Source organism: Dipodomys spectabilis, unplaced genomic scaffold, assembly GCF_019054845.1.
Source record: "Dipodomys spectabilis isolate Male_0828 unplaced genomic scaffold, ASM1905484v1 ptg000227l, whole genome shotgun sequence".
NCBI lineage: Eukaryota > Metazoa > Chordata > Mammalia > Rodentia > Heteromyidae > Dipodomys > Dipodomys spectabilis.
Window position 1 is genome coordinate 3,878,858 of NW_024870904.1, and position 20,743 is coordinate 3,899,600.

At 38.7% G+C, this 20,743-nt stretch overlaps 1 protein-coding gene across 1 annotated transcript; it reads right to left on the reverse strand.

The window, feature by feature from the left end:
- Positions 1–5,113: 5,113 nt before the first annotated feature.
- Positions 5,114–6,307, reverse strand: LOC122123235 (zinc finger protein 33B-like; the record flags this gene model as incomplete). Its single annotated transcript, XM_042697619.1, has 1 exon — positions 5,114–6,307. A coding segment is annotated over one exon (1,194 nt), but the record flags the coding sequence as incomplete, so codon positions are not given.
- Positions 6,308–20,743: the final 14,436 nt, after the last annotated feature.

The following is a 20,743-nucleotide window of genomic DNA, read 5'->3' on the forward strand; positions in this document are numbered from 1 at the left end:
TATACTGAAATATTTGGCCACAGTTTAGATGTTGAGATCTCTCTTAGAATGTCTAATTCCACACCTTACAGATGTGGACCACATTGTCCTACATAGTAACTTGAACCTCTGCAAGGAACTATGAACTAGTCAGAAACATAAAGGTATGTGCATGTGCATTCACATGACAACAGGTATCAAATTATTTGTGACAATTTATCATTACCCACGCTTATAAGCCATTTCAATATCAACTTCAATTGAGGGACAATGACTATATCCCATGGAGTATTTTAGGTTTCTATAGGATTGGAAACTTTCCTGCATGAAGGCCAAAGAACCCATTTTTACAAAATATCTTCCCTGGCCTTGGAGTTCTTTCTACTCAGGGTCTGGGTACTGTCCCTCAGATTTTGTAATAAAGGAACAAATGTGATGACAACCTATCAGCATGATTCACAGCACTAATTGTGGGAAATTTCATGATAATTGGCAATAACAGTCTCACAGCCTTTACTACCTAGTTGGCCTTTCAATTGTGATTTTAAACCTCATATTTTTGAGCAACTAAGAATTCTGAATTGAAGCACCAGTGCCCCATTAGATCAGGAGATCTTAACTACTTGATCCAAGCAGGACTCATGGTTTCCACAGAATAGGATATAAAATTCATAACATCATATAGACATATGCAAAGGTCCTTTTGCAATCTCAGTAAAGGTCTGTTTACCTATCATTCTGTAAACCACATCCAAATTCTTCCACAAAATATTTGGAAGAATGCATTGTTTTCACAGATCATATTAGTGGTCCTCAGGTTGAATTCAGAGGCAAAAATTTGTGAGGCTTCCTTTACCTTCTATACCAGATGCCCTTTTTTATCTCTGATTTTTCACCTTAGGGTCTTGTTTCTTTGTCTGGGCCTTTCAACACACTAATTGTAATAATTACATATCACAAGTAGCAAACAAGATAGGCACATATGACCAGATCCATCCTTTTCTTGGCTAAGATACCATATTCATGAAGCTTTTGCATGGGATGGCCTACAAATACTACCTTTGTAATTTCAGCTTCCTGAGTAGCTAAGATTCCACACGAGGGACTGTAATTGCTCATTTTTAATTGCTGATTTTAAACTAAAAGAAGGAAAAGGTATTTTACCAATTCAGTGAGCAGCAAGTCCCTTAAATTTTGAGCTCCAGCAAAAGTATTAGCCAAATGATAATAACAAAAGTGATAAAATCAAAAATAAAATGTTATCATCAGGGCTACTTTGAATGTGGTATGTTGGTTCATGAGTTTTAATGACAGCTATATGACAGGCCTAGGTAGAAGGGACTCCGGTCCATGAACCATCCTTTATCGGAAAGCATCCAGTGTGTAAAAATGGGAGAATGAACTATATCCAAATAGCTGGTGTTTGTGTATGTGTGTGTGTATGGTACAAGTAGAAAGGCCAAGGGCCTCCTAATCCCCCTATTTTTTTCTTCTTTACTAGGCCTCAGTAGATAAGCAGATGGGTGAACAGTGTGAGGGGAGGGGATAAGCTAGCAACCCAGCTAAATCTGGCAATGTGAAGTCCACTGTCCTTATCTTGTAAATGGAATCCTGGCCAGGATTTAAGAATTCTCTTTGAACAATTAAAATTGTTGAAGGTACAGGAAGCCTGAGGTGAAGCACTAAATGAAACCTCTTATTCGCAGAGAGAGATTTCTTCAGAACAGCCCACAGGGCTCATGCTTTGATTCCTAGCTTTTTAGATTCCTAGGAGCTCTCGTTGGCTTCAACTCAGTCCCTGAGTTGAAGACCTCATATTGGCACAAAAACATTTCTTCATGAAAGTGTGAAAATAGAGCCCTTCATGTAACAAAACAGCTGTGGACATATGTAGAATGACTGGCTTATATAGGATATGGAGTCTTGGTCTTGGTTTACTAATTAAGCACTTTCTGATGTAACAGACATTTTTTCTGAATGCCTCATGGATATCTTTAATTACATAACTATACAGTGGCATCTACCTTGGCTCTAGAAATTCTAAATTTAGGTCAACCTTTGTGTTTCTGTAAAAGAAGACAGTACATTTGGAAGATGGAATTATTATGGAAGATGGAATACTGCAGTGTTTATTACACAGCTAGCAGTCTGCAAGCAGCCTGTTGTAACAAGGACTTGCAGTCCACAAACAGACAGCTTGCTAACAGGACAGAAAGGAAAAAAAAAAAAAGAATTAAAAAAACACCAAGAAACCAATCAGCAGGAAAAGAGTGCTGAATTGGCACACTATGATGACCAGAGACAAGCCAGGAGACAGGACACAGGACATGATCACAGAGACATGTACCATAGCATCTAGTGCCACTGCTGGTCCAGCCTAAATAGGGCCTAAGCAGGAGGGAGGTCTACAGGAAATTCCAGTCCCAGTCACTGGACTAAGAGATTGAGTAACATATCAACCAAATTCTCACCCCTGCTTTCAGGGAACCAGCGACACCTATCAGTTGGGTGGCAAGTGATGAAGGGGGTATTCCTTGCCCCTGCATGAAGACAAGATGCCAGACCCCACCATCCACCATGTGCCCAATAGGGCACCAGCCACACCTGACCTCCTTACTTAATATTCTTGAAATATTAAGTCAATTTATAAAATGTTACAGCCTCCTTATAATTTTGTGAACAGTTCAAGAATTAACTTTTGTAAAAGCCATTTTTCGTGAGCCCCACCTCTGAAACAATAATTCTCACATTCACCAAAAATTAAACATTCTTCTTTTGAATAGTTTATTTCTTCCTTCTTCCTCATTCCTTCCCTTCCTCTTTCCCTCTCTCACATCATTCCTTCCTGCCTTCCTTCCTTCCTTCTTTCTTTCCTTCCTTCTTTCCTTCCTTCCTCTCAGGGCCTAGAAGTGATGCTGTAACTCAAGTGGCAGATGGTTTTATTCTTTTGTTAACTTCAATTTTTGTGAGAGGTTGATCAATATCTTTGTGTGCTCAATTATTTCCCCTGATGTACTATCCACTTTGGCCCTCTATGAGATAACACAGGTGCGACACATCATCCACACTGGTGTTTTGTAATAGCTTGCTCAGCAGAACAACTAAATAGGCTAAGAGTGAATCAATCACAAGTTGCTCATCACCAATGATTAATTAAAGAAAAGAGCAAGCACTGAAGACACTTTGGGGTTCTCCCCCAAGGCACAATGCAGATTCTAGTCTTTATTAATCTATCATATTTTTAAATATATATTTTATTGTAAACATACTGTACAGATTGGTTATACCATTATGAGTTAGGTCATGAATACATTTCCTTTTGAGCATTGTTACCCCTATGAGAAAAACTTTACTACTATGTATGTACTGCAATAAGGACTAATATCTTCCTTTAGATCTTCCATTCAAAAACTGAACTGGAATAAGTAAGTCATTTGTACTATAACGCATGGATCACACATACAGAGGGAGACTTAAGGGAGCAGTAGAAATATGGTTGTTCTCATGTTCTTGCCTCCAATCATAACAGTATTTACTCATCTATTGTTCCCATAAGCATGTTGGAGATGATCTGAATCCAGTCCCAAAGGGCTAGAACTCATATTTCTAAGAGGAGTTTACAAATTACCTTGACACACCATTCCTTAGTATAAAAGACACAAGTGAATTATTTCAATTTCTTAATGATTTGTCGAGACTGGTTGTTTCTACATGCTTTGGATAATATTGAAGGACACCATCCACACTCAACATAATGACAAATGTTGGCTCAAAGAGAGCTGAAGAGTGAAGAATGGTTTCCCATCACCCCTAACTTACCTCTGCCATGAAGAATTTCTCTGTATAATTTACAGAGGTTTTCTGACAAAGGTTTTCCTACATTTGGTTTCTTTCCTGGGTGAATATTTTAATAATTGCTGAAGGTTGGCTTCTGGTTGAAAGACTTCCTCTCATGTTTATATTTACAGAAATTCTGTCATGTGTCCAGGTCTTTGATACCTGTACAGATAAGACTTCTGGCAAAATGTTTTCTATACTCATAATTTCTCTCCTGTGTATGATCTCACATATGATGAGGACTCAGTTCTGATTGAAAGTCATTTCACATATGTTCTATGCACTACTTTCTTTTCTCCTATGTGAGTCAGTTCTCTCATAAACACTGAGATATTCCTTTCAGGTCAAAGACCTTCCACATTTGTAATATTTTTGAGATTTCTCTGCTGTGTGTTATATGAACTTGGATCTATGAATACTTAGTAAAGGACTATCCACATTTGATATATTTGTATTTTCTCATCTGTGTCTGTTCTCTGATGGAAACTGAGTTAGGACTTTTTCTTGAAAACCTTTCCATATTTTCCTACATATGATTTCTCTCCTCTTTGTGTGTGAGAGTATGTGTCTGTGTTTCTGTGTGTTTTGGGTGTTCTATGATATACTCTGAGCTGTGTCTTGTAGTTGGAGGACTCCACATCAGCTATATCATAAGGTCTCTATGTTGTATTGGTTCTGTATTGCAATTTCAATTTTCTTACGGATCAAAGACTTTCCCCATTTGGTACAATCCTAAGTTATTTCATTTGTGTGAATCAACTTATGTGTGTTAAGCTGTGAACTCCAGGTCTTTCTACACTGGTTGCATTCATAAGGTTTCTCTCCTTGTGTTCTGTGATGGATGTTAAGGTTTGCCTTCCAGATGAAAGAATTTCCATGCCGACTACATACATAACATTTCTCTCTGGTGGGATTTTTTCTGATGGACAGAAAGGTGTATGTTCTGGGTGAAAGAATTTCCACATAGGTTACATTCATAAAATTTCTCTCCTGTGTGTGCTCTCTGGTGGAAAGTAAGGTGTAGCTTCTAGCTGAAAATCTTTCCACACATATGACATTCATAAAGTTTCTTTCATGTGTGTTTTCTGATGGACAGTGAAGTTTTACTTCCAGGTGAAAGCCTTTCCACAAATGTTACATTAATAAGGTTTCTCTCTTGTGTGTGTTGTCTGGTGGCAAGTAAGGTATGACTTCTTGGTGAAAGACTTTCCATACGTGTTACATTCATAAGGTTTCTCTCCTGTGTGTGTGTTCTCTGGTGGCGAGTAAGCTTTGATTTCTGGATGAAACACTTTCCACACAGGTTACATTCATAAGGTCTCTCTCCTGTGTGTGTTCTGTGGTGGGCAGTAAGGTTACCCTTTTGCATGAAAGATTTTCCACACACATTACATTCATGAAGTTTCTCTCCTGTGTGTATTCTCTGGTGGCTAGTAAGATATGCCTTGCAGGTGAAAGACTTTCCACAAATGTTACATTCAAAAGGATACTCTTTTGTGTGTGTTCTCTGGTGAACAGTAAGCTTTGATTTCTTGGTGAAAGACTTTCCACACACATTACATTCATAAGGTTTCTTTCCCATGTGTGTTATCTGATGGACAGTGAGGGTTGACTTCCAGGTAAAGGACTTTCCACACAAGTTACATTCATAAATTTTCTCTCCTGTGTGTGTTCTCTGGTGGGTAGAAAGATATTCCTTGAGGGTGAAAAACTTTCCACAAATCTTACATTCAAAAGGTTTCTCTTTTGTGTGTGTTCTCTGGTGGACAGTAAGCTTTGATTTCTGGGTGAAACACTTTCCACACAGGTTACATTCATAAGGTCTCTCTCCTGTGTGTGTCCTGTGGTGGACAGTAAGCTTTGATTTCTTGGTAAAAGACTTTCCACACATGTTACATTCATAAGGTTTCTCTCTAGTATGTGTTCTCTGGTGGACAGTAAGGTATGCCATCCTGGCGAAAGACTTTCCACACATGTTACATTCATAAGGTTTCTCTCCTTTGTGTGTTCTCTGGTGGCTAGTAAGATATGCCTTGCAGGTGAAAGATTTTCCACAAATGTTGCATTGAAAAGGTTTTTCTTTTGTGTGTGTTCTCTGGTGGACAGTAAGCTTTGATTTCTTGGTGAAAGACTTTCCACACACATTACATTCATAAGGTTTCTTTCCCATGTGTGTTATCTGATGGACAGTGAGGGTTGACTTCCTGGTAAAGGACTTTCCACACAAGTTACATTCATAAAATTTCTCTCCTGTGTGTGTTCTCTGGTGGGTAGAAAGATATTCCTTGTGGGTGAAAAACTTTCCGCAAATCTTACATTCAAAAGGTTTCTCTTTTGTGTGTGTTCTCTGGTGGACAGTAAGATTTGATTTCTGGGTGAAACACTTTCCACACAGGTTACATTCATAAGGTCTCTCTCCTGTGTGTGTTCTGTGGTGGAGAGTAAGCTTTGATTTTTTGGTAAAAGACTTTCCACACATGTTACATTCATAAGGTTTCTCTCCTTTGTGTGTTCTCTGGTGGCTAGTAAGATATGCCTTGCAGGAGAAAGGCATTCCACAAATGTTACATTCAAAAGGTTTCTCTTTTGTGTGTGTTCTCAGGTGAACAGTAAGCTTTGATTTCTGGATGAAATACTTTCCACACACGTTACATTCAAAAGGTTTCTTTCCTGTGTGTGTTATCTGATGGACAGTGAGAGTTGACTTCCAGGAGAAAGACTTTCCACCTAAGTTACATTCATAAATTTTCTTTCCAGTGTGTGTTCTCTGGTGTCTAGTAAGATATGCCTTGCAGGTGAAAGATTTTTCACAAATGTTGCATTGAAAATGTTTCTCTTTTGTGTGTGTTCTCTGGTGGACAGTAAGCTTTGATTTCTTGGTGAAAGACTTTCGACACACGTTACATTCATGAGGTTTCTCTCTTGTGTGTGTTCTCTGAGGGACAACAGTGTGTGACTTTTCACATTGTTTATATTCTTCAACTACAGAAGACACATGAGGACTATAGGCAGCACACATCTTACCAGGTTCACTGAAAACACCCATTTTCTGACACCCAGTGACCTTTTCTATCCTCATCCCTAAGGAGTTCCCATTATTCTTAATCATTTCTGACTTCTGTATGGAGCTCAAATGAAAACTTTTTATAAGTCTCACTTTTTCCTTCCCTGGGTTACTATTCATGACTGCTACTTCAGAGAGATATTTATTGTGACTTTCCTGACAGGTGCTAATCACATCCTCCATTTCTGGGACATCTAAAATGAATAATAGAAAAATAGACAAAAACATAAATGAATCCCACAAATTCCTTACGATAACGATATTTCCTCACATTTTCTTAGTAGATTTTCAAATATCAAAACATTGCTTTATGCAGAACATATACATTTCTCTGCAATGTAGTAATTAAGAAAGTAGTACTGACATTTTACAGTGCAAAATAATGTTTTTCTGTATTTTAGATTATTATATGTTTTCCCAGGAAATATTTCCTGAAATTATTCATCTCCATACTCTTAATGCTTCCATTCTGAATCACCCTCTATGCCCAGCACCACTGATAAGAAATTGTCCCCATCAGAGGATAGCAGCCCTAGCATACTCCTATTTTCCTCCTACCTGCATAATACTAGTTTAAAAGAAAATGAGATCTCCTTTCTACATTTCTTATTCTCTTTTTCTCTTTATGAATGACTTCTCTACAGAAAAAGGGAATTGCTAACACTGCCTACACTGGCACACCAAATTCAGTGTGTCTCCATGTGAATTCTGGATTGACAATTCCTTGAGACAAAGGATCACCTAGTTCTCTGCCACACATGACTCAGAGGCACTAGGAATACTATTGCTCCATACCGCTCAATATAAACAGACCCACTGGGCTCTGGATCCATCATCACCATTCAAGATGCTTTAACCAACCTGTAAAATTCTTGTCTGAGGTTTCTCTTATCCATGGTTCTGCACCTTCCTCCAGCTTCACAATCAATTCAGGTTTAGGAACACAGTGCCCTGTGAATAAGAAATAGTGGAGAACAATTGCTCTTGCTGGGTCATCATTAATGTAAGGTCGCAGACATCCTGTTCACAAGGTTGCTCCTAAATCTGGTTTCTCAATTGTTTTTGTGGGGGGCCGTCGAGTTGTGGGGCGTGAATTCTGGGCCTGGGAGCTGTCTCTCTGCTCTTAAGCACAAGTCTAGCACTCTATCACTTGAGCCACAACACCAATTCTAGCTTTATTTCCCTGCTTATGTGGTGCTGAGATATCGAACACAGGGCCTCAAGTATGCAAGGGAATTTGTCTATCCCTGAGCCATCTTCCCAGCCCATGGTTTCTCTATTCTTAATTACTCCATGGTGGAGTTGCCCCCAGCTTTGAGTTTATTGTGGCATTGTGTGGCTTGAACTCAGCTCTTTTGCTCAAAGCTAGCATTCTACTAGTTTGAGTCTTGCCTATGATTCTAGTTTTTGAATGGTTAATTGGAGATAAGAGTTTCATGGTCACTTTTCCACAGTTCCTGGCTTCAAACCAAAATCTTCAGATTTCAGCCTCCAGAGTATCTAGAATTCCAATCTTGATGCACTAAACTCTGTGTCAAGTTTGGCTTACAAATACACACTTTCACCTACTGATTTCCAGATCATACTGTCAGTAGTAATGTATATTTTATCTAGACTGTAGATCCACCTATAATAATTACCCCAAGTCTGGGAAGTCAGTCTCCTATTATTGGATCATAGTTTAGAACTTTTGTCCAAAATTGATTAGAAATCTTAAAGACTGAAAATAAAATTAGCTCTTGAGTTACATATAATGAAGTTGAAGTTTCCCTTACAAAGAAATGACACTTCCCATGGACTGGAATCTTTTTTAGTGTTTTTTTTTTTTTGTTTGTTTGTTTTTAGAAAATGTTATGGTTCAAAGGCTTACAACTTTAATCCTTCATTGACGAGATGAGATCTGAAGTGGCAGGCTTGAAACCAACCTGGGCAAGGAAACCCAGAATATACCCCAAAACAAAAGCCAAAATGGAGTTGTGGTTCATGCAGTAGTGCAAAGGCAAACAACACCAAGCTCCCAGACCTCAATTTGGCTGGCTTTTATACTAGCAGTTTTTAGCTGGGAATGGACTGGAATCTTATACCTAGATAACATAAACAGTCAAATGTCTACTAAAATAAAAGCACTTGATCTTCCAAGAAAAAGTGACCTTTGCTCACCCAAGGACATTAGGTTGCTATAGGTCTCCAGCATTACATCTCTGTGAAGGGTCCGCTGACCAGGATCCAGATCCTGCCACTCCTTCCATGTGAAGTACACAGCCACATCATCAAATGACATCAGCTTCTGTAATGGCACATTTCCATCAAGAAATTAGACCTAGGTCATGAGAATTCCAATCAGGAATTTCATTATGCTGCAGGTATGCTTTTGTCTTACATTAAATGTTTGCAGCTTGCTGTGTTATCTATTCACTGGGAAAATTAAATAGCAAATTAGAAATATTGGACAATATATAAACCTGGTCATTAAAACACACAGATTGGCAGGGCACTGGTGGCTTATCCTCCTAGCTATTGAGGAGGCTGAGGTCTGAGGATCTAGGTTCAAGGCCAGCCCAGGCAGGAAAGTCCATGAGACACTTATCTCCAATAAACCACCAGAAAACTGAAAGTAGCACTGTCACTCAAGTGGTAGAGCACTCACTTTGACCTGAAGAGCTGAGGGACAAGAACCAGGCCCAGAATTCAAGCCCCAAGACCAATAAAAAATTACAGTTTCCCTATTGCATGCAAACACATTTCTGCTGCTAGCAATAGAGACAAGATAAAAACTCTAAGGAGACAATAATCTGGCATGACAACAATAAGTCTAAGGAGGTGTCTGAAAAATTATATTATCATTTTTTGATAAAATTTTAGTACATATAAGGGTAACAATGAATTAAACAAATATTTTTACTGCATTTACATATACTGCTTCACCCTAAATCCTATTTTGACTTTCTATTAACAGGTACTCTCATAAGCAAGCAGAACACATTCAGGATATGACATGAAATACAGAACATAGAATATTACTAGACCTATGAGAAGCAGTGTCCACATGAATATTCAAAAATACTAACAGTACTCCAGAAAGTAGCTAATGATTTATTTTGCCCATATATGATTTAATTGAGTTCACACATAAAAATACCCTAGGTTAACCATGTTTGGTTTAAATACTAAATATTGAAAAGTGGTCACAGATACCCTGATATTTCCATCCTATTTAAAAAAGAACTGCTACCATGAAGTTTTGTAAACTTTGCCTACATTCTACAATACAAAATATATGTGGAAGGGGAATACAATATTCTTTACAATATTTTCATTTTAATAGACTTCATGGAAGGTGGAGGAAAATATATAGAAGCTCAAGGAATACTAAATATGACAAAAATGATGAATATGAACAAATGCTCCAATGTGTCACATATTTCTGAGTCATTTCTCCAGTAGATCCCTAAGGATATATTTCCACTTGTGTTAGTTAATCGCAAAATTTCTCAGAGATCCAAATCAATTCCTGAGAAATCATCCGTGAGATTTTGCAACAAGTGATATTTCTAATAAAGAACACCTTGTCACTGTATTTTTTTTTTTATCAAAACCAGTTCCTATCATATACTGGCAGTGAATTAAAATATTCAAAAGTAGTGGGAAGGAAAGACAAAACAAATACCACATCAAATGAAGTTAGACCAAAGATAACCGAATCAGGAGAAAACTGATTTTCTTGTAGTGTATAAGTTGGGCGAAGGAAATACTTTTCTGTGGGGAACTCTGAAGTTGAGCTGAAGGGGGAAAAGGTTTGAGAGGTTGGAATTCCAGCCTGACCGCAATGAGAACATTGAGAGCTGGCCACAGAAGGGTTAAAAGAGAATTCTGGAGAGGGTTAAGAGACTGGAGGGCAGGCCTTTTCCTTACTGTTGGAAAGATAGAAAGATAGCATCTGAAACTGAGCTGCTGTTCACCTTCAAGGCTAGGTAAGGTGAACTTCATGTAGGCATTTTATCTGGGAGCCAGTCTTCTGTCTCAGGAGATTAGGAAACATGTTTTCCTCACAACCTGTTGTGGCTCTGATTGTACTACTAAAATAGATACTTCATTTTTGCATGTTATCAATGGTAATCTTCCCTGTGTGCACTCAAGGAACTATGCTTGCTTGCTGGCACCAAGGGACCAAGTGCCAGAGAGCCTTCCGAACCCTGGTTTTCCCTAAGTCTATCTGTATATGTTTTTGTGATTTTCTAATTTTGTTTCTGGAATCCTGTAGAACTCTCTAGGGAACAATTTTCCTATACAATGGGTAAGAAAAATGTCAAACCTAAGAGCCATGTCAGCAAAGTAAAACTGATCACTAAGAAAAAATAGTTCCCAGATAGATCATTTGATGAAAAGAAACAACTGAGACACATATGGAGGAAAGAGGGAATGAGAAAAGTAAGAAAAAATTGATAGAAAGATAGATACAAAGAGAGAGAAAGAGAAAAATAACCAACACTAGTGAGTAGAAAATCAAAAATAGAGAGAGAAAATAGAGTAAAGAAATTTTGTGAGGATACTTTAGAAAACAAACAGGAATTTGTAGAAAGACCATAAAGTTTAGCAACAAATATATCCTAAGTTTCAAGTAAGACGAAGACCATGAAGTCGACCAAGTACTATATATGGAGAGTAATTTAAGTACATATAGGCTAATCACTCCATAACAACACATGAATGTGTGTCTGTCCATAACACTATTTCAGCAATTCCAAGAAAATTTCATTGAAATAGTTTTAATGTTGCTCATGAGGATGTGATCTGTTTGCAAGCTATCCAACTTCCATGAGAAGAAACCTGCTCAGTGTCATTACATCAAATAACAGATTTGATTACATTTTATGAGAAGATGAAACCTAGACATTCTGAAGCCAATCTGCATTCAACTTAGAAAGAATATAACCATTTAATCTGCTAAACCTACAAGCAATCTTAATCTGATAATCTATAAGCCATATGAATATGTTCCTGAGGCTGAATCTGTGTGGTTGGAATTGTTTTAAATTCTTGAACATCTTTAGGTTCATATAATGGAATAAAACAAAATGAGAAATAAAAAAAACAACTCACCAGAGATCCATTCATTTTGTCTTGCTGCTGACAATGAGCAGAAGATTCTGGAAGCATGGCTGGGATACAAGACAAATGACGAATTCAGAAATGAATCTGTGAGACTTTCGGCCCAGAATTTCCTCTTGCAACATAATACATGGGCTGGAAAACGGCAAAGACTTCTTATAAGAGAAGAATCTTTAATGTCTCAGGCAGAGGATTAAAGTCTACAATAAATACAAATCCAGTCCATTTCCTGGTAGATAGATATTATTAAACCAACTAATTTCTGTTTATGTACATACTACATTTATAAAACTGAATGTTCCTACAAAAAATATTGAATAACTGAAAGCAAAAACATATCACATTTCCACTGAAACTATTTTTACTGAATATACTTCGGGATGTAGGAACTGCTTTTTTTAATGCAAAGGTATCCTAGGAATCCATTGGAATTTGTTTTCTACCTCATTCATTTACATATTTAAACATCATGGAAAGCATATATGATGTAACTCAGTAGTTTTCACCCAAAGTTACAGAGGAAACTATGTACAGAATATATTTCTTGTGTTATACTATTTCAATAATGGTTGTCCAATGGTACATTTCACTGTATCCATTGCAAACATATGCAATGATTTGCAATTTGCCATTTAACATGCTTTGGCCAAAGGAACATGAGTAAAGATGAGGTAAACCCAGGTTTGAGAAGTCCCTAATGTTCATTTTCCTAAACAGTCATGGGAAGATCCTTGGCCATCCTAAAGATACAACATAAAATACTCCATATAGGAGTGACACACCTGAAGATAATCATCACCTACAAAGCATACAACCTTGAGTAAAACATGTTACCTCAAGTTTTCTTCTGTGATTTTTCATTTAAGGCCAAATGTCCCCGACCAACACTTTCTGAAATACGAGGCACAGCCAACACACTAGAGCTAGCATTAACAAATCCATAGATGGGACATTTAAGATAAGTTTCAATGAATACAAACTAAAAATTATAGTGGTAACCCAGGCTGAATAAATTAGCAAGAAGAGGATTAGGGATTACTACATGAATAGATATTTTCAGTCATAACAATTACCCCACCTTCCCAAACCACAGCCTCAGGTACCCTCTGATAACTAGCCTCTGGGTTATTCCTCAAGCCAGCTCATCATGACTCCTAGAAATTAGCTTAAATCTTGCAACAACACAAAGTGAGAGTGGTGTAGGAAAGAGTACCACGTGAATCTGGTGCTTAGGGAAGTAGCAACAATTTTTGCATAAGGCAAGGGAAGCTAGCAGCATCTTCCCCTGCCTGTGCTTTTCTGCTTCTTCCCTTTTGGGCTTCTCAGAATTGAAAAGGTCTGTCCATTTAGGATGGAGATTCTTATTCATAGGGTGCTCTGCTTCAAAGATTGCTAGGCTTCATTCCTAAAAATACAGGACCAACACTCAATACTCCAATATCCCATATACAACTGTCTCTAGAAACAGGATGGTGAACAAACATCTGTGAACTCAAGCCAAGAGATTAAAACCTCAAGCCAAAAAGATTAAAATATCTCTAGGAGAAACAACACAGAAGCCCTAAATACAACTTCCATGTAAGAGGACTCAAGGCAGGCATACATCTCACAATTTCACTAGAATTCTTCCTGTACTCCTCTTCCACCTGGGCAAAGCAAATAAAGTCACATGCATTAATAGAAGAATCCCTTGGTCTTGGAGTACAAATGCACAGCTCTTGGGCTCTCCTTGTCTTCAGAATCACCCAGCTTGCTCTCAGACATTTGGGAACCAGGTTCTTGCAGCTTCTGGCCCAGAAGCTAATGGCAGCACAAACTCCTGAACCTCAAGCAAATTATCAACCCCAGACTGGAGAAAAGCGTGGAGGGGAAAACGGGTGCTTTGGCTCAAGTATAAAGCTCTCCTCTTGAGCTGACGAGCTCAGGAACATTGCTTGCAGGCCCAGAGTTCAAGCCCCACCAATGACCAAAAAAAACAGAACCAGAAAAAGAAACCCGCGGAGGATAGACTCCAGCAGCAATCCCACAGTTCCTACCTAACATCAGTTCCAAAGCTTGAGATTCCTTCAAGTTACAGCTCCCAAGCTCCACTGCGCAGAGCTGGGCGCCTGCCTCCTGGCTCCCACCTATGGAAGGCGAACTTTACTTCAGGGCACTTCCAGCAGCAAGCAAAGGGAAAGAATCCAGAAGGGTCCGACTTAATATGCCCAAGGGGGGCGGGGAGACGCATGCCCAAAAAGATCTCTGCTCCACTTCCGCCCTCCAAAAACAAAAACAACTCAGGACTTTCAAACCGAAAGCCCTCCAAGGAGACTACAATTCCCATGATGCTCGGCGCCACCTTGCTTCACCTCTGGTCAGAAGAGTGCTTGGATGCATTGGGACTTTTCTCTCCCTGCTGTGGGAGCTAAGGTGAGCTTCTTCTTCAAAACCACTGTTTCCTTTGTAAAATATTGTAAGACCAACCAGAAAATGGATATATATGGGGAGAATTGGATGCATTGACTTTTTGGTACTTAGTTCTAATAATGAAATTGAGGTTATGAGACTGTTTCTCATACCTTTCTTTTTGTTCTATGTCTGTGTTCTGCTGAGTGTAAATTATATCTCTGTTTTGCTTTACATTGTTTAATACCTCCCCTCTCATCTTACAAACGTACTCATAGACACTGAACTTATAACGGGTCATTTTCCATTAGTGTAATTTTACACACTGGCATAGAATAAGAAGATGGTTATGTGGATATGCATCATAATCCTTGTGTTGATTTAAATTTTGCAAAATCAAACAATTACTTTTTCCAGAAAATCCCCAATCTATCTATTAAATGAAAATGAGTTTTTGGCTGTTTCTGAATTTTGCTTTTCATTTAAGGGTTTTATGTCTTTTTGCTGTTGGTCCTGAGGCTTCAACTCAGAGCTTGGTCACTGTCTGTGAGCATTTGCTGTGCTCTACTTGGATTTCCTTTAATAATTTCTTCAGGTAACTAGTGAAAAGTTTCCTCACAGGGATTCTTAAGAGCATGGCACATTTCCCTGATTTTCCTACAAAGAGAGTGGTTTGGGGGTCAGATTGAATGCAGGTGAGTAGAAGAGTGAAGTTTAGGCTAGGCTATGTTGATGTGAATCTTAATCATTTACAAACCAGTCTGCTTCTGTCTTCTCATTTTGCATGTGAAAATCTCTTTAGAATTCTTACCTCTTCTCTGATCCTAAAACTTCCTCTCAGTAGCTTTAGGCTACATATCTAGGGGACCTCTGACTTGTCTTCTCAGACCTTATCCATTAAGCTGTGGAATAAATCTTTGCCTTCTGCCACAGTCGTACAGAGCACAAGTAAGACTTCTGTGGGCCAACGGGATAATAATTAAGGAGACAGAGAGATGGCTGATGGCACAATTCTGCTATATTTCTCAAATGCTTGTGTAATATTGGTCTACGCCCACTGTGCCAAAAAGTGCAAACAGCACACACCTTTCCTCATTCTACTTCAATCTATCTTTTCCACCAAAGCCTCCCTTCACTTAAAGCCCCAGGCCAAACAGCTAGAACACACACTTCCTCAAACCAAGAAAGGGCAAGGACTTGCAACCCTGAGGGTGGGAGTCAAAGGCCCTGAAGGCTTTGTTCACAGTTTGCCTGCTCCTGGCAGGCACCCCAAGGTCTGCAACAGTCTCCCTCTCTCATATTCAGAGATCCTATACTTGTCTCTTAAATATTTATTGTGATTTTTGGTGATCCTTTACATACAATATAATTGAGATAGTTTGGATTGGAAAGTTTCATGCCTGGTTTTAGGTCTCCAGTGTATAGGTTTTCTATATCTCCTTTTTGGCCCTGAATTATTCCTCATGAAAATGTAAATCAAAGGGCATATTTGGATTTATAGACTTCAACTTAAAAGCACCTCTAATAATATAAAGAAAAATTAATTTCATTCTATAAAAGTAAATTCCTGAGAGGCAAGGAGAAAAGGATCAGAAAGAATTGGAGTACTTCCAAGACTACATGTGAAGTGTAGTTTTCATTGTTCAAGCCTGTATTTCTGATGCATTTACTTATATTTTTATCCTTTTTTTTTTTTTGGTCGTTCATGGCACTTGTACTCTGAACCTGGGAACCATCTCTGAGCTCAAGTACTCTACCATGTGAGCCACAACACACTTCTGGATTTCTAGTGGTCACTGGAGATAAGTGTCTCACACATGTTGGTGGCCAGGCTGACTTTGAACTGGGATCCTCAGGTTTCAGCCTATTGAAGAGCAAGGATTACAGACATGAGGAACCAGCACCCAACTTGCATTTCTTGTGTTTTATGTCCCAACTCTGGGGCTTGAACTCAGTGCATGGACACTGTCACTGAACTTCTTTTGCTCAAGACTAGCATCCTACTACTTGAGCCACAATTCCACATTTTGCATTCCTGTGTATGAGGTAGTGAGGACTTGAACCAGGGCTTCATGCATGCTAGGTAAGCATACTACCACTGCTTGGGCCAGCCACAACACCAGCAGTGCTCCAGAAAAACAAGGGGATGATAATGGAAGAGACAGAGACGAGGCCAGTGATGAATCTCTCTTTATTTCTGCAATATCCTTAGCTATAGACACTTTCTATATCTGTCCAGTTCTTGCATCACATTGTTCTAGGACTCAATGTGGCAACAACTGCAGATCATATGCATCCTTTCTCATTCTAGTTCAACCTTTGTCCACCAAACTCCTACAGGTAAGGCCCCAGGCCCAGAAGCTAAAAGGAACACTCCCTCCTATGAAAATGGCAAGTACTTGCAGCCCTGAAGTTTGCAGTCCATGGTTGTGGAGCTTTTGCTCACACCTTGACAGTCCTTGCACCTCTGAGTCTGCAACAAATCCTCCTTTTTATTTTGTAAATTGAGCAAATGTCTATTAGCTTGAGCCTAGAAAATGCAGCAGATCATACATCTCAATAAGAATGGAAGAAAAAGGAATACGAAAACAAGAAACAGGAAAATGCCTAAGAAATGGAAAAAGGAGTGCTATTTCCCAGGTTGAATCCCTGCAGATAATGGAGAACTGATGCAGCTAAGTCTGCAGGGTGTGCTACCTATAGGGTGGAGTGACCAATATCAGATTTCTGACCCTGTAGCTGCCTAATGTCTAACCTTAATTTATCAAAGGAGGGCTGGGAAGGTGGCTCAGTGTGGCTCAGTGGTAGAACCCTTGCCTTGCATGCATGAGGTCCTGAGTTCGATTCCTCAGCACCACATAAGCAAAAAGAAAAAAGCAAGAATGGCACTGTCGCTCAAGTGGTAGCCCGCTAGCCTTGCAGCGCCCAGGCCCAGAGTTCAGACCCTATGACCAGATCCTCCCCCCCAAAAAATTATCAAAGGTCCAGATTCCTCAAATATGTCACTGGATATTGGCCCATATCATATTGAGGGATAACACAGGCGTACTAACCATTAGCATGTCACATCATTTTTAACCGGGTCTTTAGCACATCTACTTGATTATCAATATACATCATTGTTGTTTCCAAATCATAAAACATATCACAATCTGATCCAAGCCCACCTGCATCCCAGGGCACCAGAAACATACCAAGCCAAACTATTAACATATTGTGCTGTATATATGGTTTGGATAAGGTTCACAGCAGAAGCAGTAGCACTAGCAAGAACATTTAGGATAGCAAAAATGCTGGCAACCAATATTCCAAAAAATCTGCAGCAATGGCTAAGACCCTATAAACCTCAATAGCAAACAGAGACCCAAACTTATTATACCATAATGTTTATATCAACTGAACAGGCAACATAAGTTAAGGTGATTGCATAGTAATCTCAGAGTATTTATGCAGTTAGTGAGAACACAATTGTTCCTGCTAGAGGCATCAAAAACTACCCCACCCTTGAAAACCATACCTACCTCTACTAACAGCATATATGGATACATAACACAACCTTGCACAGTAAATGATACAAAACCATGAAACAGGACATGTCTCTGATACGGAGGTATGGGATGGAGAGAGACATTAGTCCAAAGGCCTCAGCAGCAGCCAGTTGCAGTGGTTAGGGTGAGCTTTACGAAACAGGCTGACAAACATGGGGGCCAACAAGGTACCACTGATCACGTCACTCCTTGAGCCCAGTTATGGAGTGCATACTGGGAGACTTCTACCAGTACAACAGTAGACAAGATGTGAAATCCACAGGCTCTCCATAATCCACATGCCCTACATGGGGGTGGATCATGGCAACCACAGGAATCTCCGGGCATAGTGGAACCCATGAGGGTTGCACCACATCTCCTGCCAAAGGAATTCTAGAAGTGTTATGCATGAGCTCCATGTTTTCCATTCGTTCACCTTTTCCTCCAGAGGACGTCAGAACCATAATCTATCCCTGAATACCATACTATACTTGAACCTTCTACCTCAGCATCTGGAACAGTCAATCATTGAGATGAATGAAGGAAGAGGATATAATATTTGTATAACAAATAATGAGACTTACTCTGTGATCATTGAACAATTCAAAATAATGTAGGAAGTAAATTCTATTTCTACTAGTACAATGAACATAATACTTAGAAATGAATGTTTGAAAAATGTACCATTGAACAATGAAAACTATGTAACACAGCTAGTCTAGGAAGCACCCATTTATACCTGATCCTTATCTCCTTGCCTCTCAGAAACTTATTTTTAACTTTTACAGAAAGAAAGTATTACTTTTCCTTCATATTTTATAGTTGCTCCAAAGTTGATGTCTATATAGCCAAATGTGCCTCAGGATCACCATTTTCATGAGGAATAGCTCAGATCCACTAAAAGAGGCATGGAGAACCCATGCACGGGAGGACTGAATATCAGGCATGAATATTTCCTACACAATCCTTCCCAATCATGATGTGGGGAAAGGATCATCAACAATCACAACAAATACTTAAGAGAAAAGCTTGGGATGTGTGATATGAGGGAGGGACGCAAAAGGTTTATTGCACAGTGTAATGGATACAGTTGGGAAAACAAGTCTGAGGACCCATAGCTGGCAGAAACTTCTAGGATCAGAGAACAGTTAGAAAATCAAAACAACAGGATATGCAAAACAGAAAAGTAAAAACAGACTGGTTTGGATCAAGTTATCAAGCTTCACATGAACATAGACCTACCCTGAACTCTATCTCCACCCACATTCACCCTGATCACCCTAGACAACCATTTCTGAAAGAGTCTTGGAAGAGGAGTACCATTTTCTAAGAAACCCCTGGGAGGAAACTTTTCATTAGTTTCCTGAAGCAATTAATAAAAGAAGGGCAAGTGGAGCACAGCAAATGCTCAGAGACAGTGCCCATGCCCTGAGTTCAAGCCACAGGACCAACAACAAAAGGAGGGAAAAAATTATTAAAGGAAAGGCAAATTTCATATGCAAATAACCAAAAACTCCTTAAAATTTCATAGAGGGAATTTGGGAATTGTGTTTTTTTTTGCATTTTATGGATCTACATTTTGGGGTGTATTTTCTGTTAATAGTGTTTAGTAACACATAAGGCTTTAGGCTTCTGTGGATTTGTCATTATTGGATACTTTAATGCTCTACTTGACTCAGCAATATTTCTTCTCCCATAAGAAGGCTTTATGCTTTTCCAGCCCACCTATCATGTTCGGACCAGGAACTTCTAGGGTAAAATCACACAGGTTCTTTTCTGACTCTCTCATTTGTCTTCTCTCCTAGCCATGGTTCCAGAATCTTTATTCATTGTCAACAGCAAGAAGGAATGGAAGGATCTCTGATGAGATTCTTGTATTTCTCACTGTTCGAGATTCCATTTTATGAACCTAAGGGTGTCCAAGATTGAAGAACAGAAAAAAAAATTCAGCTTCAGAAACATGTTTCTAAAAAAACTAAAGATGGCTTGGAGATTTAGCAGATTATCAAAACTTGCCTTCTAAGTTAAGTGCAGGTTTGCTTTAGTTTGTTTCTCATTTTTGAATGTCAGGACAAAGTTGTTCCACTTGTTATGTGATTCAATGACACCTAGGAGGTAACTTCTCATGGAAGTAAAGGTTGGCTAGAAACTGGTCAGACATCACATCCTCATACACAACATTAGACTATCCTAATGAAGTTTTACTGGATTTGCTGAAATAGTGTGTTCAAACATAACTTTGATTGCTGTACAGGCCTGAGTGTGTTATAAGTACTTCAATTGTCTCTGTAAATATTCTTGGACTGCTTTGTGGTATTTGTCTTTCTTGAAACTGAGGCTGTATTTTTGATGGTATTTATAGAAATCTCTGTTTTTCTCTAAGGTACGTACAAGTGTAGAAGTGCTGGACCATATTTCTATGTAATTGTATATTTAGTTCTTTTTAGGACTCTTTGTGCCATCTTTGATACTTTTACATACCTGAGAGAAATGCATCAAGGTTCACATCGTTGTCACCACTTTCCTAGCTTTTGTTGGAGTTTGGAAGGATTTTTGGGGTTTGGTTTAAAACTATGGCCATACTAACATGTGTAAAATAGTTATTTTATTGTAATTTTGATTTGGATTATTCTCATGACCATTGATACTACTTTTATATTTTAATCAGCTATTTGTGTATGTCCATTTAGAAACGTCTCTTCAATCTTTTTCCTATTTTAAAATTAGATTTTGTTGTGTGGGGTTACTTGTAGGATTTTCTTTATATTTTATAATTCAGATTTTTTAGGAATCTATTTAAGGACATATGCAAATATTTTCTCCTACCATGCTTTTGCTT